General features: G+C 41.6%; 1 protein-coding gene across 2 annotated transcripts in view; it reads left to right on the plus strand.

Annotated features, from left to right (window-relative positions):
- LOC120373668 (nodal modulator 1) overlaps nt 1-22205 on the plus strand; it is a 35721-nt gene extending 13516 nt beyond the window's left edge. For both annotated transcript variants that reach the window (XM_039492392.1, XM_039492393.1), the window contains exons 13-31: nt 1239-1380; nt 2440-2571; nt 3369-3505; nt 4419-4506; nt 5428-5491; nt 6438-6533; nt 8540-8749; nt 9035-9117; nt 10268-10427; nt 10576-10702; nt 11623-11736; nt 12503-12630; nt 13157-13298; nt 14333-14416; nt 16824-16934; nt 18601-18702; nt 18934-19053; nt 20097-20189; nt 21032-22205. In XM_039492392.1, the coding sequence (XP_039348326.1) occupies nt 1239-1380; nt 2440-2571; nt 3369-3505; nt 4419-4506; nt 5428-5491; nt 6438-6533; nt 8540-8749; nt 9035-9117; nt 10268-10427; nt 10576-10702; nt 11623-11736; nt 12503-12630; nt 13157-13298; nt 14333-14416; nt 16824-16934; nt 18601-18702; nt 18934-19053; nt 20097-20189; nt 21032-21163 (2265 nt within the window). In that variant the 3' untranslated portion in view covers nt 21164-22205. The remainder of the gene's footprint in view (nt 1-1238; nt 1381-2439; nt 2572-3368; nt 3506-4418; nt 4507-5427; nt 5492-6437; nt 6534-8539; nt 8750-9034; nt 9118-10267; nt 10428-10575; nt 10703-11622; nt 11737-12502; nt 12631-13156; nt 13299-14332; nt 14417-16823; nt 16935-18600; nt 18703-18933; nt 19054-20096; nt 20190-21031) is intronic.
- The last annotated feature ends 438 nt before the right edge of the window (nt 22206-22643 follow it).

A 22643-nucleotide genomic window follows, 5' to 3' on the forward strand; every position in this document is an offset into this window, starting at 1 on the left:
CCTATTATATTGCCGTGTGAGTAAGACTTGTCAGACAACTTGTTGCAGTCTGCCTGCTCTCTGTGGCCTTGTCTGTGCTGGTGATGGTGTGTAGGGTACGTATAGCTACATGCAGCAGTGAAAGACTGGCAGCAGGGAGGCAGTGGGGAAAGGCTCCAGCAACTCCCTGCTTTCACTTTGGCAGGGAAAGGCTTCAGCAGCGGGACGCTACACTGATAAAATAGCAGTATAGCTGTGAGAGGCACTGCTTGGGTGTGCAGAGAGCTGTGTAGGGTACACACCCTAAGGTTCTGACATGGCTTTATTTGCCTAAACAGTACCTCACTGTCTACACTGCTATTTATACTTGTACTGGGGGAAAGCAGTGTATGTATGCCACACACTAGCATAAGTGTAGACATAGCCTAAGTGTCTGCTTGAGGCACAAGGCGCAACTAAGGGCAGGTCTACACTAAGGGCGGGGGTCGAACTAGGGTACGCAAGTTCAGCTACGTGAATAGCGTAGCTGAATTCGAAGTACCCTAGTTCGAACTACTCACCCATCCAGATGCCGCGGAATCGAAGTCCGCGGCTCCAAGGTCGACTCCGCCACCGCCTTTTGCAGTGATGGAGTACCGGAGTCGACCGCGGCGCTTCCGGAGTTCGAACTATCGCGTCCAGATTAGACGCGATAGTTCGAACTCCGAGAAGTCGAACTCACCGCATCGACCCGGCTGGTAAGTATAGACTAGCCCTAAGGCTGACACACACGATGATCCCCTTCCAGCTGAGAGCTCAGGAACTTGCAACTGTTTCCCACTGGAAAAGGATTAGGAAACATGCTTTTAGGAGATGGTGGACCTCACAGAGCTGACACTTACCAAAGTGGTGGTTCCTATCAGTTGCCACTTGTGGGATTGGCAGGTCATCATGACTAAACTGTTGGGTGGATTCCTGGTGCACAGGTATCTCAGCAGCTTTTAGGAGGAGGCTAGACTGGATAGTGTAAGAAAGAGGAAGCTTCCCTCCATCCGTTTTTCCCAGGGTGTGGCCTCCCTCTCTCACACCTGTCTCTCTGTAGAACTATATTTTTGCAGTAGTGACCAGATAATCCTGAAAAGCAAATGCACCAAAGGGCAAGTTCTGTTTTCTCTAAGATATACAGTAAATTTCCAGCCACTAATCCCTGATAAATTGTGTGCAGTACAATTATTGTAGCATTTAAATAAAAGCCTCTGGTGATGTGGTGTACCCTGCAGGTAATCGTTCCGGAGGCTGAAAGCAGAGCAGGTCTTGCTCTGAAACCGAAAACGTTCCCTGTTACTGTTGCAGACAAGCCAGTGATGGATGTGACCTTTTCTCAGTTTCTAGCATCAGTTTCGGGGAAAATCTCCTGTTTGGGTAAGACCTACCTTGAAAGTAAAAGCGCGGGTGGTGACTTCTTAGCAGTGTACGTGGTCAGTGTGATATCCCTGCACCTGAGGACAACGTGAGCATTGTTATGATCAGTACTAGTTACCAATCCGCAGGCAGGGCTAACCCAGGTAAATGCCGACTTCTTACTGTGTGGTGCCAAGGGGGTGCTTTATGTTGTGCAAAACGCTGACAGAAATAACCTCTGCTCTGAAGACCTTACAGTCCAATAAGACTTTTCTTTGTTGGGGGCCATTGGGGTGTCTTGCATTAGTAAAACGATGTATGTACTTAAGTGTGTGCAGGATCAGAGGCTCTTTGTCTGTGTGTCCTGTACTGCACCAAACACACTGCCAGCACTTACTAACTACTTTATCTTTTACTGCCGTAACCCCACCAGCTGATGGATAAGTCTTGATTGCAAGTGTGTATCTTTCCGGTGCAGGGATAGTGTATTTAATGTAAACGCTGCCACAAGAACAAACTTCACAAATAGTTACTTGTGCACATGAGTGTTTGTAGGCTCAAGGCCTAAACCACCAACAAGCGTACTTACAGAGTACACTTGTTTGACTATGTCCCCGTTCCTCCCAGCGAGTCCCTCAAGTTGCACGTGGTGTCCTGAGGTTCCCCTTGCCCTCCACCCTCACCCCCAACCGTCTGCCGACTCCAGCAGAAAGGACTGGGGTCAGAATTCTGTGGAATTAGTCATAGTTGCACCTAAATTGTTCCCCATGTGCCTTTTCCAGGGACTGAGTATTCTCTCTCGGCAGTGTTTCTAGGCCCTGCAACTTGTGTATAGAGGATGAACCCAGGAGTCTAATCTGGGCCTCTGCTTGTCAGCTCCCAGTAGATCACCAGCTGGTCCCCAAGAATATATTGTGGTTTAATGAACTAAAACTCGCTAAAAAAAATACAGCAGAGCTCTGGTAAATGATTAAAAGATTTATTTCCTGTAGTCATAGAGCTCAGGATGTGAAAAACGGGTTTGGTCTGCAAACTAGAAGTCCATTGAATTCCTTTTGTCTGTCTTACTTGTTTTTACAGACTCCTGTGGTGATCTGATGGTGGCTCTGCAGTCTGTGAGCCGCCAGGGAGAAAAGCGCAACCTCCAGCTTTCTGCAAAGATGGACTCTGTGGCTTTCACATTTGAGAATGTGCTTCCTGGCAAATACAAAAGTAGGGATTAGAGAGAATTTCTCAATACGCTAGTTCAGTAACTAAATTTGTAACTGTAATCTGCTTCCTTTCCTTAAACTGGCTTTAGTCCTGCTGTACTCCAGTACTTGCCTCACAAGTCGGATACATGCTGTTTGAGAGTAGTTGGAAAATATTACAAATGAATATCCTCAACTTCTCTTGTCCTTTGTATCCAGCCCTGAAATCAATCTACAATCAAAGATCCATAGGCTCTGGGAATTATACATGCAGGCCTGGATCTTTAGCTGGTGTAAAGCAAAGGGCCATTTACGTAAATGTAGTTATGCCAAAACTGATAGCATTGATCGGGCCCTAATTCTTCCACCTGTCATTCTCTCAACTCCTATAGTAATTGAGTGACTACCATTAACAGTGTTTTAGAAACCCTTACCAGGCCACTGTAAAGTGTTTGCTCTCTGAGATTTCCCTCTTAAACCTGGCAGTGAAACGTAGTCTTATAAGGAGAGATTTTCAAAGGATCGCAACTCCTCTAGGCACCTTTCACAGTGACACACCCACAATGAGATCAGGAGATGGGAACAGCTTGAAGGTTTTGCTGTTCAGTTTTTCAGTTGCAAAATGTGCTTGAATTAGCAGTGATTCTGCGTGGCTATTGTCACATCTGTATTCAATGGGTTTTAAATTGTTGAGTAGCTGGGATGGGCAAGTTTTTGTTGGGGAGCAATCAGTCATATGAGACATCCATGCAACAAGGACAACCTTTGTTCCCACCATTATAAATCACAAAGAGTTTCTCTGTCCTGCATGTTTTCTAGTAAGCATTGTACATGAAGACTGGTGCTGGAAGAATAAATCTTTGGAGCTGGAAGTTCTGGAGGAAGATGTGTCTGGAGTAGAATTCAGGCAGACTGGGTATATGCTGAGGTGTTCTCTTTCCCATGCAATTACACTGGTATGTACGTGACATGTTCTCTTATGTTTTCTTACAAGCACAGTTTAACACAGTCTGACGTGTACACAGTTTGGAATCTCTGCAGTTATCCTCCTGGTTGAAAGCTCTGTCCAACACATTTCAGAGATGATAGAGTATTACGTAGACTTGTGTGAGGGTCACTGTGGAAAAGGGAAGCCCCCTGCCCTTTGCAAATGCAGCAGCCGAGGTCTGCGTGAACCCATTCTCTTTTGATCACCGATCTGCAAGCACACTATTAGAGAGCCTGGGTTTGCAATGGAGAGTGAACTGATCAAGGCTTTTGCAAAGTGGGTGGTAAAGTTTTCCCAAAGTACACCATGGTCCTATGGCAAGAGTGGCCACATTTCGGGGGGTGCTAGGAACTCTGGGATATGGTTACTTTGACTCGGGTCTGTGCACTTCAGTGGATGCCAGATCCCTAGGTTTGAGCATGAGTTAGAAAAGGCTTAACGTAGGGTTAAAATGCAAAGTAGACGATGCTCAAATCCAGGGTTCCCTAACCATGGGTCCCCTGACTTGAGTCCTACTAACCTTGGGTTTACATTGTAGTTTACATTGTAGTGTAGACATACCCATAGTTGCAGCGCTGGAATGGGAGTCAGGAGATCTGAGTTCTGTTCCCAGCTATGCTACTGACTTCATATGTGACAATAACAAATGATCTGTCTGCCTGTCACTGCCCCTCTCCCCTGGATTGTAAAATAAGGACCATATTTAATTCATAAGAGTATTTAGGCTTAGAGCTCTTTGAGATTTGCCTCACAGCATTTGTAAAGGGCTTAGAGATCTTTGGTTGGAAACTGCTATAGAAGTGCTGTAATTAGTATTTGCCATGTAAATACTGTTTGTTGGTACCTGCTGATAATCTTTTGTATTGGGGTCCCTCATTCAGGAATTTTACCAGGATGGAAATGGACCAGAGAATGTTGGTGTTTATAACCTGTCCAAAGGAGTTAACCGATTCTGTCTTTCAAAGCCAGGTAGCTTCTTTATAATGTTGATTTAAAACATTGCTGGAAGTTGAACATTTTTTAAAGTAACTGATCTTCTGGGGTCCCTTAAATCTCTGAATGGTGTTTGCTGTAGTCCTGTTCATATAGAAATACCTTGTAAGGCTTATGCAGTCTCTCATACTATTTAGTTCTTCTGTTAGGGGTAGTGTATTCCTCACAAACTAACTGAGGTAAGAAACTTTCATTGAATTGGATCAAAGGCACTGATCTTTGACCATTTAAATTTAGCAGGCTAAAGGTTCATATATTTTGTTCATAACTGGGCTTTCCCTTTCTAGAATATGACATCACAAATCCCACAGGTCTGATTGCAGTCCAGGGTTCCTTCTGGGATAGATTTGAAATAGAAGATACCAAAGATTTTTCAAAGCAGAAAAAGGAACTTCAGAAAGTTGGATTTAAAACTTTTCTGTGCTTAATGCCCCTGATAGCCTGCTTAGTAGGGACATCAACACACAACTCTGGGTTTAACTCAGTGTTAGGCCTTGATCTTCAGTTCATTGTTAAATTCAGTTGTCTTATTGATACTGCAGGGGTCAGTAACCAGTTGGAGACTGGTCACCTTAATGGGTTACAAGTAACCCTGTTCAGTTTGTGTCCACACAAGTATCACAACAGACAGTGCATGTCCCCACCTGCCATGCTGCCTAATTTTGTTTGTATCAGTGTGGTCTGGGAAAATCTGGGGACTAGCCCATAGTGCCTCTCTAGTGACTGGTATTCAAGTGAGGTAAAACTATTTGTTAGTGCCCACAGAAGGGGTTGCACTGATTTAACTAAACTGCTTTAAATGGCACAAATTTTGGCCATAAGCTGTCGTTAGAATTCCGCTGAATGTTAACATAGAAAACTTCAATCTTTTCGGTGCTTCTGTCTTTGACCCTTCAGGTGTGTATGAAGTGACCCCACGTTCCTGTCACCAGTTTGAGCACAAGTACTACATTTATGACACGTAAGAACAAATGTTACCCAATGTATTTGACATGTATCTTCCATAATACGCTTTCAAGATGCTTTCTTCACTTGAGACTTTCATCAAATCAAGCTTAAAATATTGACAGTGAGTCATTTTAACCAGTAGAGGGAGTCCTTATCACAACGATGTTAGAAAGAGGAGAGAGACATTCATGTTCATTAGATATGGCCAAAAACTTCTCTCATCCATATTTTAAAACTAGTAAGCTTTCAAAATGTTTTTGTCATTTTAAACTGATATTTTTGACAGCTTTGTTTCTCTGAATAATGATTTTTTTTTCTTTGTAGCAAACAGCAAAATGGCTTTTTACATAGAACATCGATCACTTGTCAGGATTGGCATGCAAAAGACTTGTAACAAAGTGCACAAAGATGAATTGCACTCTGTGTAACTACCCTGTCTAAATTCCAACCCTGGTAGTTACATTCTAACTGCCTTGCTTTTGCCTGCTGTCTTTATTGAATAAAGTATTCACTTTAAACTGCTGTTGTGCAGTGGTGAGCTACCTGAGCAGGTTATGCCTGGCTGGTGGGTGGAGTAGTCTCACTCTTGTATTCCACTCAGAGATACTAACCAAGAGTGAGACTCCATTGTGTGAATGCATAGCAGGAGACCTTGGTCCCAAGAGCATACAGTTGAAATAGACAAGACAGTCAAAGATTGGGAGGAGGAGCAGAGGCCCAGAGTAAGGCAGTGACTTGCTCAAGGTTATAGAACAGATCAGTGACAGCCCTATGAATAGACTTCCAGTGCAGTGTCCTATTAGCTAGACCACACTGCCTTCCTTATATAATTTGTATTTCCAAGTTTGTAAAGTGCATGGGACTCTTGGGGGCAAATTCAGCTAAATGAGATGCTTTTGTTTCAATTTTTTTAAAAGGAGGAAATACTTAGTTCACCTCTTTGCTGCTCTGATTTTCAGATCTTCTCCCAGTATCCTGACACTCACTGCAGTTCGACACCATGTCCTGGGAACAATAACGACAGATAAACTGATGGAGGTGACTGTTACGATTAAGTAAGAACAAAGAAATCTTGGAGTAAAAAAAAAAAAAAGGGACATCTATTGCATAAAGCTTTATTCAGCTTTTTAATACTGCAGTCTATAGCACAGCTGTATGACTGCTTCTTGAGTGATCCCACTTTTAGCCACAGCATTCTTGAGTGGCAGGTCATGCTGTGTGCTTGGGATTCTCTATGGATGTATAAGGGTTTCTTGATGATTGTTTTGAACGTTGTCTCCTGATTCCCATTTAGCCCCTTTATACTTATTTGTACCAGGGTAAAAAAAACAACAACCCCGGATTTTGTTTTTCCAAGAATTCATATTTTTTAGTGACTTGCCCCTTGGCTGGAATCTAAAGGGGGAATCGACATATTAGCCTGTTCTGAACTCTCTAATCCTGGGATCTGTTTTTTTCTTTTAGTACTTCAAAGAGAGAGTCTTCTGTTTTAGAGGCCTGTTACTGATGTAAAGAAGCTATAAAAAGAGAACCATGCAGAGTGATTACACACTAATGTGCCCGTTTATGTTCAACTAAACACACAGCACACAAGGGAGCACTGATTTGTGAACATTGTAATTGTTTGAGGTGCCATATCTGGCTGGATGAGGCTGCTAATGATCAGAGCTTTACTAGAGCTTTGCTCATATTCACATTTTCTAGTCTGGGGTTCTTAGGCTTTCTTACAGTATGGAAATCATCTTAACAGAGAGTGCTTTTCCCTGCAGGGCCCTACCTCTCTTAGCATAACAAACCTGTGGCAGCTACAGCAACTACTAACTTGGAAAAGTAACAGCAACGAATTGTTAGCTTTTTTAAATACAGTTCTTAGCAGCCACAAACAAGGAGATACAATACCATGCAACAACCAGCTCTCCACAGACCACCAGCAAGTGCTCTGCATACTACTGCTGGTCCACAGAACACATCTGCTCTAGTCTGTTCCAAGCTTTCTAGAGAAAGTGCCTTTTATGAAATGAAGGAAAACATGTCCCAGATCTTAAGGGACAGTTCTTATGTTAAAAACCATCTATTTGTTTTAAAAATTCCTACTTCCTGGGATCTGAAGCATGGGCAAGACTATTATAATGGAACTAAATGTAAAAGAAGGAATTAACTTTTCACAGTTATGGTTTGCTTTTTCCTATGTACATTTTCTTCATCTTGGAAAATAAAAGTAGACTAGCCAGGTCAGCTTTCAGTTCCAGCTCATTTTCCCCAAGAGAATGATCATATATATGTGTATAGTCCTAAAGCACCACCATATGCACCCAGAATGCTGTATAAATGATAATGCTACAGTATTTGGGATTCAGGTGCTGCAGGGAAATGTTTTGTTGCTTAAATATATAGTGCACGTATATACTGTCTAAATATAAATGTTTCTATTGATCTTAATTTCTGCCAAGTTTGTTTTCACAACTTGAACTGGGGGCCAAACCTGACCTGAAACGTTGTTTTTGTTTATGGAGACTGGTGACTTGAAGTTTGTCCTTCAGCATCAGCACTTGGTCCCCTTGATTTTATTTTTGTAGCTATTTTGGCCATGCAGGCTTTGCACCTCTAAGCAGGGCTCTCACTGAGCTTTTTAAAGTTTCAGAGCACTGGCAAATAAAATATGAGCTCTCACGGGCTTGCATTTGTTTTGTGTAACTGAGCTGCTGTGGTCAAGTAGCTTCAAAACGTGAAGCCTCAATCTTTCCCCATTCTAGAGTAAACCAGGCAATTTTCCTCTAGGCTAAGTTGATGGTAGGCTTTCTGTGTCTTCTGTGAACATGCATTTCTGGGACTAGCTGGCTGGTATGCGGGAGGGAAGTTGCTTCTGCTTTTGAAGTTGCTTTAGTTTTGTTTGCACTTGGAATAGGTAGTAGCATGAAAGGAGGATGGATAAAGAAAATGAGGAAACCGGAGAGATTTGAGCAATATGGAACAAGGAGAGAGGCTTGTGTCATTGCAGACGTAATGAGCACGTAGCCTCAGTTCCAAAGAGACTGTTTTGTTTTCTCATTTCCACTTTCAGGTCTTCAATTGACAGTGAACCTGCCTTAGTTCTAGGACCCCTGAAGTCACTGCAAGAGTTGCGCAGAGAGCAACAGCTGGCAGAAATTGAGGCTCGCAGGCAGGAGAGGGAAAAGAAGGGTCAGGAAGAGGAAGGAGCAAAGCCACCAGTACAAGAAATGGTGGAGGAACTTCAAGGGCCATTCTCATATGAATTTTCATATTGGGCAAGGTACTATGGCATACAGATGTGCAGCACCATTTTCTTGGTGCTGTTGTCTAATGTTATCCAACTTGCATCCTCCCACCACTGTCATCTGGGTGGAATGTGTCCAAGCTACCTTAGTGCCTGTTGTAATGTTCTTTGGCTGCAGCCTAAAGAGGAAATTGTACTACATAGTGTCAGTGTTTAATAGCTTACTGTTAGTTGATTTTTTTTAAAGTCTCTTGACGGGCATTATAATCACTAGGCAGTGTTATGAGAGCTGCTAATCTTGGTCTTGTTTGAGTTATCTAGGTCTGGAGAGAAAATCACTGTGACACCTTCATCAAAAGAGCTGCTTTTCTATCCGCCCTCTGTGGAAACAATTGTCAGTGGAGGTAAATATGTGTAAGATAGTAAAAAAACGTACAATGTAAAGCCAAGTCACATTCCCACAGATCAATTCATAAATTGTTCTTCTAGGGTTGTTCTGGCATTACGTTGCCAGTTTCTGTATGGCCTAATTTCACTTATTAAACATTGAAAATGTAATGTTTGGCTGCAGGATAATAGAGAGATGTTTTCCCTCAGGAGTCCTTGTTCATACCCACTAGGCACTATAACAATATCAATAATAATAATAAATTGAAATTTTTTTGTGCAAGATGTGTTGTAAGGTAGGGTTACTAAAGCTATAGCTGAATGGTCAAGTCTTTTCTTTCATTATACAGATGAAGAGAGTACATCTATAGTGGAACAAACTTGAGCTTTTGATTGTGATTAGCTCTATCAATTAGCTATTGGGATAGATTTCTATTTTTGTATTTTTTTGTTCATCTTACAGTTCATCTGGCAAATCTAGGTTTCTGTTGCCAGAGATTTTTTTGTAATGAAGTAATAAAAAATAGTCTGCATGAAACAAATTAGTTTATAATACCTTTGCCATCTACAGATAGTTTGCAGTACAGTTACAAATTCTTTGCCTATGCCCAATATGCCATTGGTTCTTAGGTGAATGCCTTCTGATATTTGATGCCTCCAAGAAAGTGTTGGACTGCCTGTGTGTCTCATACACATTTGAATACTGTCCCAGGCTGTACTGTTTTTGATTCTTGCACACAAATGGTTTTAGGCTTTTTTTTCTGGATAATGTCGTTAATGTGGCATGAGGTATCTCCCTCCCTCATGCTGCCTCCTCCCTCGTCCCCCTTCCCCCCAGCTTTGAAATACTAAAGTCACTTGTGGGTGTATTGTGGCCTTTTGATTCCTCTCCAAGCCTGTATAATACACAGTGCTTTATCTGAGAGTAAATCTAGAACTTCAGTGTTGGGTACATGTGGGTTAAGTTTTGAAATTCAGTTGACTGATTTGAGCATGGGCAATGTTAATAGATTCTAAGGCCAGAAGGGACCTTTATGATCATCTGGTTTGACCTCCTGCATAACTCAGGCCAAAGAACCTCAGTCAGTGACTTCTGATGATGCTGAAATGTTGCTGTAGAGCACAGGGTGAGTGTATTGATACCGTCTGTTTTCTTTCCTTTCCAAGAAAGCTGCCCTGGGAAGCTGATAGAGATTCATGGAAAGGCAGGCTTATTTCTGGAAGGGCAGATTCATCCTGAGTTGGAGGGTGTTGAGATTATCATTGGCGAAAAGGGAGTGACTTCACCACTCATCACAGTTTTCACTGATGACAAAGGTGCCTACAGGTAAACAGCACAATTGTTTCTGTCTTTTGGGTTGCCCTAGTTTGAATGCTGTGAGGACTATAAACTTGAAACTGTGTGTACTGTTTGAATGCTTCTTGGTAGATTTTTTTTTTCTTTTTAACTGGTTCTTGTTTCCTTTTATTTGCAGTGTTGGCCCTCTCCACAGTGATTTGGAATATACCATTACTGCACAGAAAGAAGGGTTTGTTCTAACTGAAGTAGAGGGAACAGTTGGGGACTTCAAAGCTTTTGCTCTTGCTGGAGTGACTTTTGAGGTAATGTTCTTCACGCTTCAAATTCCTCACAAGAGAGTATGCAGTCAAAGCCTCAAGAGCAAAAAACCCAAATGCAGAGAAATAATTGTGGGATATGGGGAGATTTTGCCCTGGAATGATTTTGGTGTCACTAATTAGTGGAACAAATCTCCCTGGTGGACCGTGACTTGCTATGCAGAAATTCTTTCCCCTCTATTCAGCACTGGTGAGGCCTCATTTGGAGTACTGTGTCCAGTTTTGGGCCCCACACTACAAGAAGGATGTGGATAAATTGGAGAGAGTCCAGCGGAGGGCAACAAAAATGATTAGTGGGCTGGAGCACATGACTTATGAGGAGAGGCTGAGGGAACTGAGATTGTTTAGCCTGCAGAAGAGAAGAATGAGGGGGGATTTGATAGCTGCTTTCAACTACCTGAAAGGGGGTTCCAAAGAGGATGGATCTAGACTGTTCTCAGTGGTAGAAGATGACAGAACAAGGAGTAATGGTCTCAAGTTGCAGAGGGGGAGGTTTAGGTTGGACATTAGGAAAAACTTTTTCACTAGTAGGGTGGTGAAGAACTGGAATGGGTTACCTAGGGAGGTGGTGGAATCTCCTTTCTTAGAGGTTTTTAAGGTCAGGCTTGACAAAGCCCTGGCTGGGATGATTTAGTTGGGAATTGGTCCTGCTTTGAGCAGGGGGTTGGACTAGATGACCTCCTGAGGTCCCTTCCAACCCTGAGATTCTATGTATTACAGTGAAGGTATTAGAATCGCTTACAAAATACTGGCTTTGTGTGTGTGTTCCTAATTTAGACCATTGTTTTCATAACTACTTTGATACTGTCAGTAATTTCCTGACGACGTTAATGCCTTATAAAGTAAATTGCAGAGTTCAGTAGCATTGCTAGTGTTCATTGATCATTGCTGCTTTTTAAAAACAGATTAAAGCTGAAGATGACCAGCCTCTTGCTGGAGTTCTCTTATCCCTTAGTGGAGGGATGTTCCGGTCTAACCTCCTTACCCAGGACAATGGCATGCTGACCTTTTCCAACCTGGTAATGTTCATGCAGTTACGATTTTCTCTATTCTGGAAGTGTATATGTATGTCTATGTTCAGTCGCACCTTGCCCTCCAAAATGGAGATGTTAGCAATACCCCTCAGTACTGGGAGCCCATATTCTCTCCCCACTCATCTTACCCATCCATGATAGACATGAGTCCCCCAGCAAGTGTTGTGTTAGTTTTATAAGCAACACCCCACATTTCAGTGAGTGGAAATGGGAGAAAACTAACCAGGAAAGACTGTGCTTCTTGACTCCTACTCTGACCCTCCCCGCATACCAGGCAGACTAGGCTGGCCTGCAGTTCTAGATGCAGCTTGTAAACACAAAACAAACACATTAGTTTGTAATACTCTTGGATTCTTTGAGGATGGAATCCAGTTAGAGTATTGTTCACACCAGTATTTACACACACGAGCCATGTTTCCTCCCATGAATCTCTTGTTTCCTGGTCACTCACCTGTTGTTGAGGTCTTGTAATAAAAGTGACACTGCAGTTCCCTCGCCCTTTGTATTTCACGCTCTTTCCCAGCAGAGCTGCATTGGTTTACGGTCCCATATGTTCCCTGTTCTTCTCAAGTGCTTCTCACATTTTTCTTTTTTTGTTCTGAAAGACAGCGTGGCATGTGGCTGTTGGGGGGCGGAACCTTAGCCCATATAGCATGGAACTCTTTAGGAAATGCAACTGGTAGGAGCCAGGTGAATTATTATGAGCATATTAATGGCAATTAAACTGAAATTGCTTGATGCCTCTTTGCAGAGCCCAGGGCAGTATTACTTTAAACCCATGATGAAAGAGTTCCGCTTTGAACCGTCATCTCAAATGATTGAAGTGCAGGAGGGGCAGAATCTTAAAATCACAATAACCGGTCACAGAACAGCTTACAGGTGAGTAAAGCTAAGATACTTCACTGTCCCACTTAGCTTGTGTACCCAAAACTACCCCCTGGTCTGCATGGATGGGCATTAAGCCAAACTTTCACATTTTTTCCTGACATACCTGTATACCAGTTGTTTATGGCGGCTTTTCAAGGTAGAACTTAACTTCCTTACACCGTGCATCATAAAAGCAGTTTTCATTTAAAAATGCATACTCCGTGGACGTGGTTTTATGATTGAATGAGCATGGGTTGAAGCACTTCTAGAAAGGGCATTGCTTTGAAAGAGCTTTGGTAACTACACTGAGTCGGGTTTGAGTCGGGTTTGCATCACAGCCAGTGGGAGACAGAGATTTGTCTGTTAAACCATTTCCTTTTAAGATGTGAGTCCCATCAAGAAATCTGGGACCAGCCAAAGTAAATGATACACTATTTCCTTTGGATCTTTGTATCTGTTGTAATAGTGGAGTGTCTTAATGTGTGTGTCAGCAGCAGCCACATAGAAGTAGTAATGGATCCATCTTTTCCACCCCTAGCTGCTATGGTACAGTTTCTTCTTTAAATGGGGAACCTGAACAAGGAGTTTCAGTAGAAGCTGTGGGGCAGAAAGAGTGTAATATCTATGGAGAAGACACAGTAACAGACGAAGAGGGTAAATTCAGACTTCGTGGACTTCTGGTAAGGATTGTAATGCATCCAGCGTTGTTTGCTTTTTTTAGTGTTGTGTGTGTTAACGGAACTATAAAATGCATTTTATAGTTAGTCACAGTTTAGTATTTTCCCATCACAGTTGCCTGATCAGACTCCCTTGGGTCTGTCTGTGGTAGGAGACATTGAGGTATAGTAATTGTTAACTCCAGTAAAAGAGAAACATTCATTAGTGTACATCCTACAGAACTTTCTGTCAGTATCCTGTGGGGGTCTGGGGAGAATCCTTTTGCACTTCCCTTGTTCAGCTAGAATAACGCACAGTAAGTGTGATCTATCTAATGGGTATGAATATACACATGAATAGTACTAGTATCCTAGGCAAAGAGGAGTTTGGACAGTGTTTACTTTCTTGTGTGAAATTATTACCACAGTAACACATCTGTCTTATCAGGCAGTTGTGCATGCCTGTTTTAGATACAGTAAACAGTTCTGGATGAAGACCTGAAGCAGAAGTTTTGGACTAGCTTGTCTAGGATCAGCTATAGAATACTGGATCATAAACAGAGCCCTTGCTTCCTGCATTTTGTCATGCTTTGCACAGCTATGGTTTCCTGCCTCAAGGTGTGCTGTCCTTACTTCATTGATGGCAGCTTAAATTAACCTGACATAATTACGCTTTTCAAAAGTCCAAATTGCAGAGTGTTTATTGAATATTGAAAGGGACTGTTTGATTTGTTTTTAAACCTTGTTTAATGCATTTTCTGTGTAAGTAAAACGTTGCATAGCAGACCGTTCCTTCTGATAAACCAATGGAAGTACAGTCCTGGCCCTTTAAAACTTCTCTTGTCTCTGCAGGAAGGGAACCTCTCTTTTTAGATAGTGTTAGTCAGTGACATTTTTGTTGCAAGGCAGGAGAAACTTTCAGTGAATAGGGTGGTGGTGGTGAATTATGAACTGAATTGTGCTCAACTTTTTAAAGCCTTTTGAGTATCTCGGTTCTGTTAATGATAAAGGTTCTAACATAACTGAACAATGGGATTTGTCTGAATTTTGTTTTTTAGCCTGGTTGTGTTTATCACGTCCAGCTCAAAGCTGAAGGCAACGATCATATTGAAAGAGCCTTACCACAGCATCGTGCAGTTGAGGTAATTTCTTCTGGCATCTTTTTAAACCTGAACCTTTTATTAGAATCATAGAATATCAGGGTTGGAAGGGACCTCAGGAGGTCATCTAGTCCAACCCCCTGCTCAAAGCAGGACCAATCCCTAGACAGATTTTTGCCCCAGATCCCTAAATGGCCCCCTCAAGGATTGAACTCACAACCCTGGGTTAGCAGGCCAATGCTCAAACCACTGAGCTATCCCTCCCCCATCAGAATTGCTGGTTGTGTCTGCTAGGTTTCATTTAATGTTGGATATTTCAATGGGAGCTAGAGTCTTACCCTGCTTAGATGCATTTGAAAATACCAGTAGGGCCTATCTACATCTTTGGGCACCTCATTAACTTTGAAATTCTGGCCCTATACCTGAATTTTAAGATGGCACATTGACTCAGACCGAGGCAGTCAGCGAGGGATTTTATTCAGGGGAATATGGTTTATAACCAGAAATAAAAACAAAGTAACAAATACAAATAGTACCTGAAGACTCCTCCATCCCTGAAGTTAAATGCACCCCTGTGACTTTGGATGTGGAGCTCAGCCTTCCCAAAGAACCTCTCTCCCCTCTGAATCCATTGTAACCAAACTATAGTCCTTCCCTTCCCCTGAGTATCTGCATAAGGAAATAAACAAAAGGTTTATCTTGGCTCATTCGGGATGAGGTGGTACCTTGGTCACTATACTAGGTCATATTAGAATAACAGCAGTGCCAGGAGAATTCTTTGATAGCTCTGCACACTGATCTGGAATCCTGGGTCTGTCCTTGCTTGTACTTTAAGAAAGTTCCGATCTCTGTATGAGTTGTACACATCTTGAGTCTGTTTTGGTATTTGGCATGTCCTCCATCATCAGTGGAGTAGCTGAGTGGATTCTGTTTTGAACCAGAGGGTTCAAACAAGGTACCTTCACCAAATCCATGTCTTCATGCTGGATATTAGCACTGAAGCTTAAACTAAATGAAGCCCCAATAGGAACCAAGTTTGAAATAAGTGATCTTCAGTCACCAAGTATCTGAGTCTAGGGAATTAACAGGACACTGTTTCTGGATTTCCCTTACCCCACAGACAATGAAACATTAGCTAGCAACTCTGAAGGATTTTGTTTCTTAGCATGTGCAAGTCTTTCAATTATTTATAGTATACTTATATTTTACACTTAATTACACATGGTAGATATCTTTTCGGTTGTTTTTGTTTATATGGTCCTGATCATGAAGTCCTCGTGCAGGCAAAATTACTGGTTCAGCTCTGTTAGGGTGACCAGACAGCAAGTGTGAAAAATCGGGCCAGGGAGTGGGGAGTAATAGGAGCCTATACAAGAAAAAGACCCCAAAATTGGGACTGTCCCTATAAAATCGGACATCTGGTCACCCTAAGCTCTGTAGATCTTCATAAAATTTAATAAAAACCTCCTGAACTTAAAACTTATCAGATTTCATGAATATTCCTCAATCGTTAGAGATTCTGATTAGTTGCCTCTCATTTATCTCTTGACATCCAGCAAAGGTTAATTAGCCTGCCATTAGTTGTTTAAAATCTTTCTGTGGAGATGGTCATTACTCAAGCTAAAATGGATGCCTGACCAGGCTTTCCTTCACTGCAGCAAAAGAAAGGAGCAGAATTTCTTCAAGCATTTGCACTCTTCATGCTAATTATGCCTGCTCCTTAGGTGGGAGGGAAGAGGCCACCCAAGTTACAGAAAACAAATCAGTGCCAGTGTGCTATGAATGATAGCCTATGTACACCAATTTGTTCTACTCTCCTCTTAGCTAGCATGCTATTTCCTTCCAGCTGGAGAGGGGTTTTGGGTTCTTTGTCTTTCAAACGTATAAAACCCTCCAGATTCAGCCTACTCATGATATAGCTAGTTTTGAGGTCTACCACCCCTTGACCAGTGTCCCTTTTTAATACAGAAAACCAAGAAGCACCCATTCCAGCCACAACCACTTTTTTTAATTAGGTTATTTAGAAAAATATTCTTGTCTGACATCAGTCAGCATCTGGTCTTTAAATATGATGTGCTTTTAATTTTAACTCTGCTGGAAAGGCCTGGTGGAGAGGTCAGGTCAGGTCTTGCTTCACTGCTCCTTTTCCCCCCCACCCCCCAAGAGGTTAGACTGTTTCAAGGATGGTGGTCTTATAATTTAGCCTACATGTTCTATACTTCTCAAATGTCTATGCTGGTCCTAGCCTAGTAAGACAGTGCTTGTCACCATGGCACCAGGCAGCCTTATGCTGATAATGCACGGCCCTGTATTTACAAATCAGATTTCAAGTTTCCATGGGACTATGATAGTAGGAAAACCAGTGTTTGTTTAAAATTCTGAGCAGTATCTGTGTTCTGTTAATTTTCCCTCCTAGCAATGTAAATGTTCCCGTGCTTGTATATTGTAGGTTGGTAACAGTGACATCGATGATGTGAATATTATAGCATTCCGACAAATTAACCAATTTGATTTAAGTGGAAATGTGATCACATCTTCAGAGCATCTCTCTACGTTATGGGTAAGTGTAAAGCCAGCCCTTTCAGCCTACTCCAGAGTATTTTCCTTCAACTCCAAGATAACTATGTCTTAGGTTGCTGGCAGTTGATCAGTAGCCAGACTATAAATTATATTCAGATTAGTAGTGACTCTCTAACTACGAACTAAAGCTGAATTTGCATTCTAGTTAGAGTTGAGATTTCAGTGAAAGTAAAGTTTTCTCAATGGAACAGTCCAGAGCTAAGGAGTAGTGATCTCTTTTGGACTGGCTCTCTGATCTAATGGTTTGTTCTCCCATTGGGAGAGCCTCTCTGGATCAGAGAACTGGATTTGACTCTAAAACAGCTACGCTGCTAGAAGTCTTGACACATGGTTTTGTCAGGGAAAAGAGATCACATGAATGAAAACGTTTTGTAAGAATATGCCCAGATAAGAATACAGTTGCTTATGGCAGTATAGGAAATGAGTAGCATGGCTGAAATTTTTAAACTCGAGCGCCTGAAGTTAGGAGTTAAAATAATTTGGTCTCATTTTTAGAGGAGGAGCTGAGCCACTCACATTCACATTGGTTTCAGTGGGTGATGGGAGTGCTGAAGGCATCTGAAAATCAGGCCAAATTGTTTCAGGACCTGAGTATAGGATTTAATGCTGTGTTCCCCAGCTTCAAACAGTTGCTTTATTTGGACTGTTAATGTGTTAATGGCAATAAGGAAAATATTAAAGTCAAGGTATAGGGTTACAAATAGATTGTCTCTTCCTCCCCTCAGTTACCAAGACCTTAGTTCCAGGTCGTTGGCTTTTACAGGAAACCTCAAAAGCACCAAATGCACAGAACAGGAGTGAAGGAAAAATGCCTTTCACTAGGGCTGTGTGTGTGAATGATTCTCTGCTCTTTCAGGGGAATTCATAACCTACAAGTTAGCCTGGGAGACTAAAGCAGCTTATTCTAGAATGAAATATATTTTCAAGTTTTTAAGCCTGCACGTATGTTCTGTTATTAATTTTGATCTTACACACCCTTTGATTCTTGCATGCATCCTGCAGGTGTGGGTGAGCTCTTGTCTTTTAATGCAGAGATTTTTATCCTGGAGAGAGATGCATTCAGGAATGGCATAAACATTAGTGAGAGGTTTTGTGACCTCAGTTTAGCCTGTTGTGGATGCATAAGCTGACAGAACAGCTGGCAATCGCTGTTCTGGTTGGAGCCGAAATCTCAGAGATACAGGGCAGAATTGATGAGAATTAGCTGTCCTGCATCTGAAAGGACTATATGTGGCCCTACCAACTGCCTGGTCAATGGAAAAGGAAGAGGTTATGTTTGAGCATGCAAAATTCATTAAATTGTAAGGGGAGATATAGAAAACACATTACTGTGAAGTTGCTGAAGTAGCTTTATAAAATATATAAAAATCCAAAGCCCTGGTAGGTACTTGGGAGCAGATGAGTTTTTTTACCAGCCCAGAGATCTCAGGTTACAAGATCCCAAGCCAGTTTGTGGGATTTTAAACTTACGTAGTTTGACAGTGCCAGGTGTTCTAAATTGCCAGGTTGATTTCAGTATTTTCTTTTAACATTTGTGCACTGTACTTTAAAGTGCTGTTCTCCTTTATATAGGTGACATCTACAATATTTATTACAGTACATCCTCGTAACTGTCCTTCTCTTGTGCGTTTTCCCCCCTCTCCCAGGTGAAGCTTTACAAAAGTGAAAATCTTGACAACCCAATTCAAACAGTCTCCTTAGGCCAGTCCCTATTTTTCCATTTCCCACCACTGCTCCGGGATGGAGAGGTAATATTAATGATTAATTATTGGTTTCATTCATTTCAATTTTTTTTTAAAATGTTAGCGTTATTTGCCGAGTGCTTGTGGCACAAATGTGATCTGTATTTGTGCTGGAACAACAGGTGTCTCGGAAAGCTTGGTGCTTGTTAAACTGACTATTACATTTGAATCTTCTCCTCTCTATGAACCTGATATTTTCTATTGGAGCTGGCAATTGATTTTATTTTTTACACCCAGAATTATGTGGTGCTCTTGGACTCCACACTGTCCAAATCCCAGTATGATTACACCGTACCGCAAGTTTCGTTCACTGCCACTGGATACCACAAACACATCACTTTGGTCTTCAGTCCCACTGTAAGTATCTAGTGTTCTAACTTGTTCATTTTCAAAGTTGAACTTGAAGTATTGTGCCTGGTATTGTCGCTTGTATGCTTCTCTAGACTTCCATTGAAGCCTATGGCAAGACTTCCATTAACTTCGTTGTCTCCCGTGGAAGTCTTGCCATTGATTTCAGTGCAAGCTGGATCTGGTGCACAGAGGAACATGCATACATATGAGGCCTCAAACAACAAGTGACCTAATCCTTGTCATATAAGCTGCCATACCTAGCTCCTGTGGAGTAATTGGTGGCAGTGGCATGAAAGAGCTGCGGCCATGACACTGTAATTCAGATCTGCTAACGGCTAAAATGTGTTGGGGTTTAAAAGGGAAAGAGGTTGCCATAGTAATTCCACAATGACTCTCCTAGTCAGGTAAGGAGTATCACTTAGGAGAGTCCTTAGTTACCACTGGTAAAGAATGAGACTTGGAACCAAGACTGTCGGTTAAAGTGGGGGGATTCTCCAAACTAACATGGAGTAAAACTTCCACCCCTCCCGTGAGGGAGATCTTAAAATATATGATCATGCTCTGCCTCTGCCAGTGTAGCCATGTTTTCTGTGTGTGGCACTTAAATGGATGGTTTCTTTTCTGCTTCAGTGCACATCTAGACCCCAGTGGAATAGGAGGGAAACGTGAAATGGCAGTTTTGGGTGAAGGATGCAGGTGTGCCTGGATGCTCCTCTAGGAGTCCATGCGACTGGCAATATTTAGGTATCATGTCAGGTACATCACAATGTACCTTGTTAAAAGCAGTATAGTGACTCGCCTTAATGCATGAACTTTAAAAACAAACTACCTAGCTAACAGGTGAGCTGAGCTGAATGAAGATTGCTTCTACAATGGAGGGACGTAGTCCTCCTACCATTTCACTTGAACAGGAATTGGTCACATAGTAAGTGGTGAACATGCCACACAACTCTATTGTCAATCAGTTTTTAGTCATTTAAAGTTCAGAGATTTTAATAGGTAAAACAGCAAGAAACGTTCTGAAAACCAGTGGCCGTTGTTGTTTGCAGAGAAAGTTGCCTGAACAAGATATTCCCCAAGGATCCTACATCGCATTGCCTCTGACACTGCTCCTGCTGTTAGCTGGTTACAATCACGATAAGGTAGTAAAAGTTCTGTTTTACTATTCTAATACTCCTCAGAACATTTTGTACTGTGTTGCATAAAATGAGGGTACCACCAATGTGGATGTCTAGATAGAAGTAAGAAAATAGGGTTAAATGTCAGTCAACAAAAGAAACAAAATGCTTTAGTGTTTCTTAAATACCCTGCATATTTAATTTTAGTGTTAGTGTTTTAGTCCCTATGCTGCTTCTGTGTTTTGGTCAGCTGGTCTGATGATGGTCCTGGAAAGAACAGTGCCAGATAACCAATCACAGCTGTCATTGATGTAGGTGTATTTAACTTCTTCCATAGTGACCCAAACCTCTCTTCTCTTTGGGATCATAACACCAATGCCGTTACATGTTTTGCTTGCTGGAATTCAGAGTAGGCATTAATTATTTAATTTCAATCAGACAGAAACAATATTTGAGCATTTAAGATTTCCAGGAGGTTTGGATTAGACCGTTTCCCATTTAGAATTTACCCTCGGGGGAGGGATAGCTCAGTGGTTTGAGCATTGGCCTGCTAAACCCAGGGTTGTGAGTTCAATCCTTGAGGAGGCCACTTAAGGATCTGAGGCAAAAAAAAAAATTGGTCCTGCTAGTGAAGGCAGGGGGGGCTGGCCTCGATGACCTTTCAAGGTCCCTTCCAGTTCTAGGAGATTGGTATATCTCCAATTATTACCTTTTTTATTACCATGGTCCAGTCTTTGAACCTGTTGCACAAAGGGCATGTCTACGATCTGTTTTTAAAAATGCTTGGCTGAGAATTACTATAGAGTGTTATAATTCTAAATGCATATACCATCATAATAATATCCTGCTTCCCCTTTCTTTCCCAGCTTATTCCCTTGCTGTTACAGCTGACAAGTCGACTGCAAGGAGTGCGGGCGCTTGGACAGACAGGTTCAGACATGGGTGGCCCAGAGGATGCAAAGAGACAAGCGAAAAAACAGAAAACAAGACGGACGTGAGATGAAAGGAATGATTGCATGAAGTGACACTTCTGTCAGGTTGGAGCCCAAGGAGTTTTAGAAGCCTGGCTACTAAACCATATTTTTGATGAATCTGTGGACTTTATTGACTTGAAATTTTTATTATACTATGTGAGCCCTTTGTCAGAGTGACTACATATTGGTTGTAAATTTTCTATGGCATCTACAGATTGTCTTGTTTTAAAATAATGAATTGAATGGCTCTGTTGTCACTCTGAACAGCTCTTCCATGCCGAAGACAATATTTGTCTCCTTATTGGAAGCCTCCTATTGGTCTAAAAATGTAACACATTCATCTTCACAGATAACTTTGCAGGGACAGTTCTAATAAAAATGGTTTTGATTTACCTCTCAGCCTTTATTATTGGGGGAGGGGGAGGTGTCTGCTTCCTTATCTTTCCAACCATCCACTTAATTCTATTAGGTCAGCCATCAGGGAGTTCTGTTAAATCAATAGGTCCATGAAATATGAAGTTTATATGGATCTGTGTGAACTGGAGAACTATATCTTGGGTGTGTAAATAGTTCAAAAACTCAATTTAAGGTTAGCTATTGTTTGCACAGCAATGTAATCAATGCTTCCCAGTGAGTAAATTATCTTTAGTTAAATGCCAAATATTTGCCTGACAAAGATGAAGACCGTCCTTGGCTTGATGACTAGTGTTAATGTCTAATATATATGCCCATGTTCCCACTGCAAAAGTTGTGTAAATCTCAAGTTTATGTACGTAATGTGAACTCTGTAGACCTCCAATTTTCACAAAGTGGATGCAGCAAGTTATACCTTCCTTCCTGAAGTTAAAATGCATCATAATTGCAATATACATGGCCTGTGGTCCTGCCTTTTCTGGAACTCTCATGCCACGTGTGACTGTTTTGCCCTCTGGAGGGCTGCCTTTAAGTTGTTGTAATTTGTTTAATTTATTTCTTTGTTTTAATTAGCAGAAATTTGAACTGTTGGAATTCTCAGACAAATGCAGTCCTAGTAAAACAGAGCACAATAATTAACCCTACTCCTTGATGACTGTCTCTTCTGATTCTTGTTTGAGGTGGGCATATAGAGTTTAAATGTTATTAAACTTTTAATTGACAGGTACCATAAAGGGGCTTTTTATTGACAGGTACCATAAAGGTTTAGAGCTTTTGAAAGATGCACATAAACATTTCTGAATTGTGCACTGACATTGCTGTTGCCAGTGAGTGGCAATGTTCCTCTTTACAGGATCTGAAAGAAAGTTAGGTTACATTAAACATTTAAACCCAAAAGACATTACCATTGTCAGAAGAAGAGATCGGGATGCTAAAGGTTTCATGATAGTTTTGTTAATACTACTTACATTAGTGTGGGCCTAAATAATTAAAGTTCAGTACATTCAGTGAACATTCTCTGTCAGCAGCTGTCATTGCAGCGCACACACAACCTCTCCTTTGGAGAGAACCTTTGTTAAGAATATAAAAA

Source organism: Mauremys reevesii, linkage group 10 (assembly GCF_016161935.1).
Source record: "Mauremys reevesii isolate NIE-2019 linkage group 10, ASM1616193v1, whole genome shotgun sequence".
Lineage (NCBI taxonomy): Eukaryota > Metazoa > Chordata > Testudines > Geoemydidae > Mauremys > Mauremys reevesii.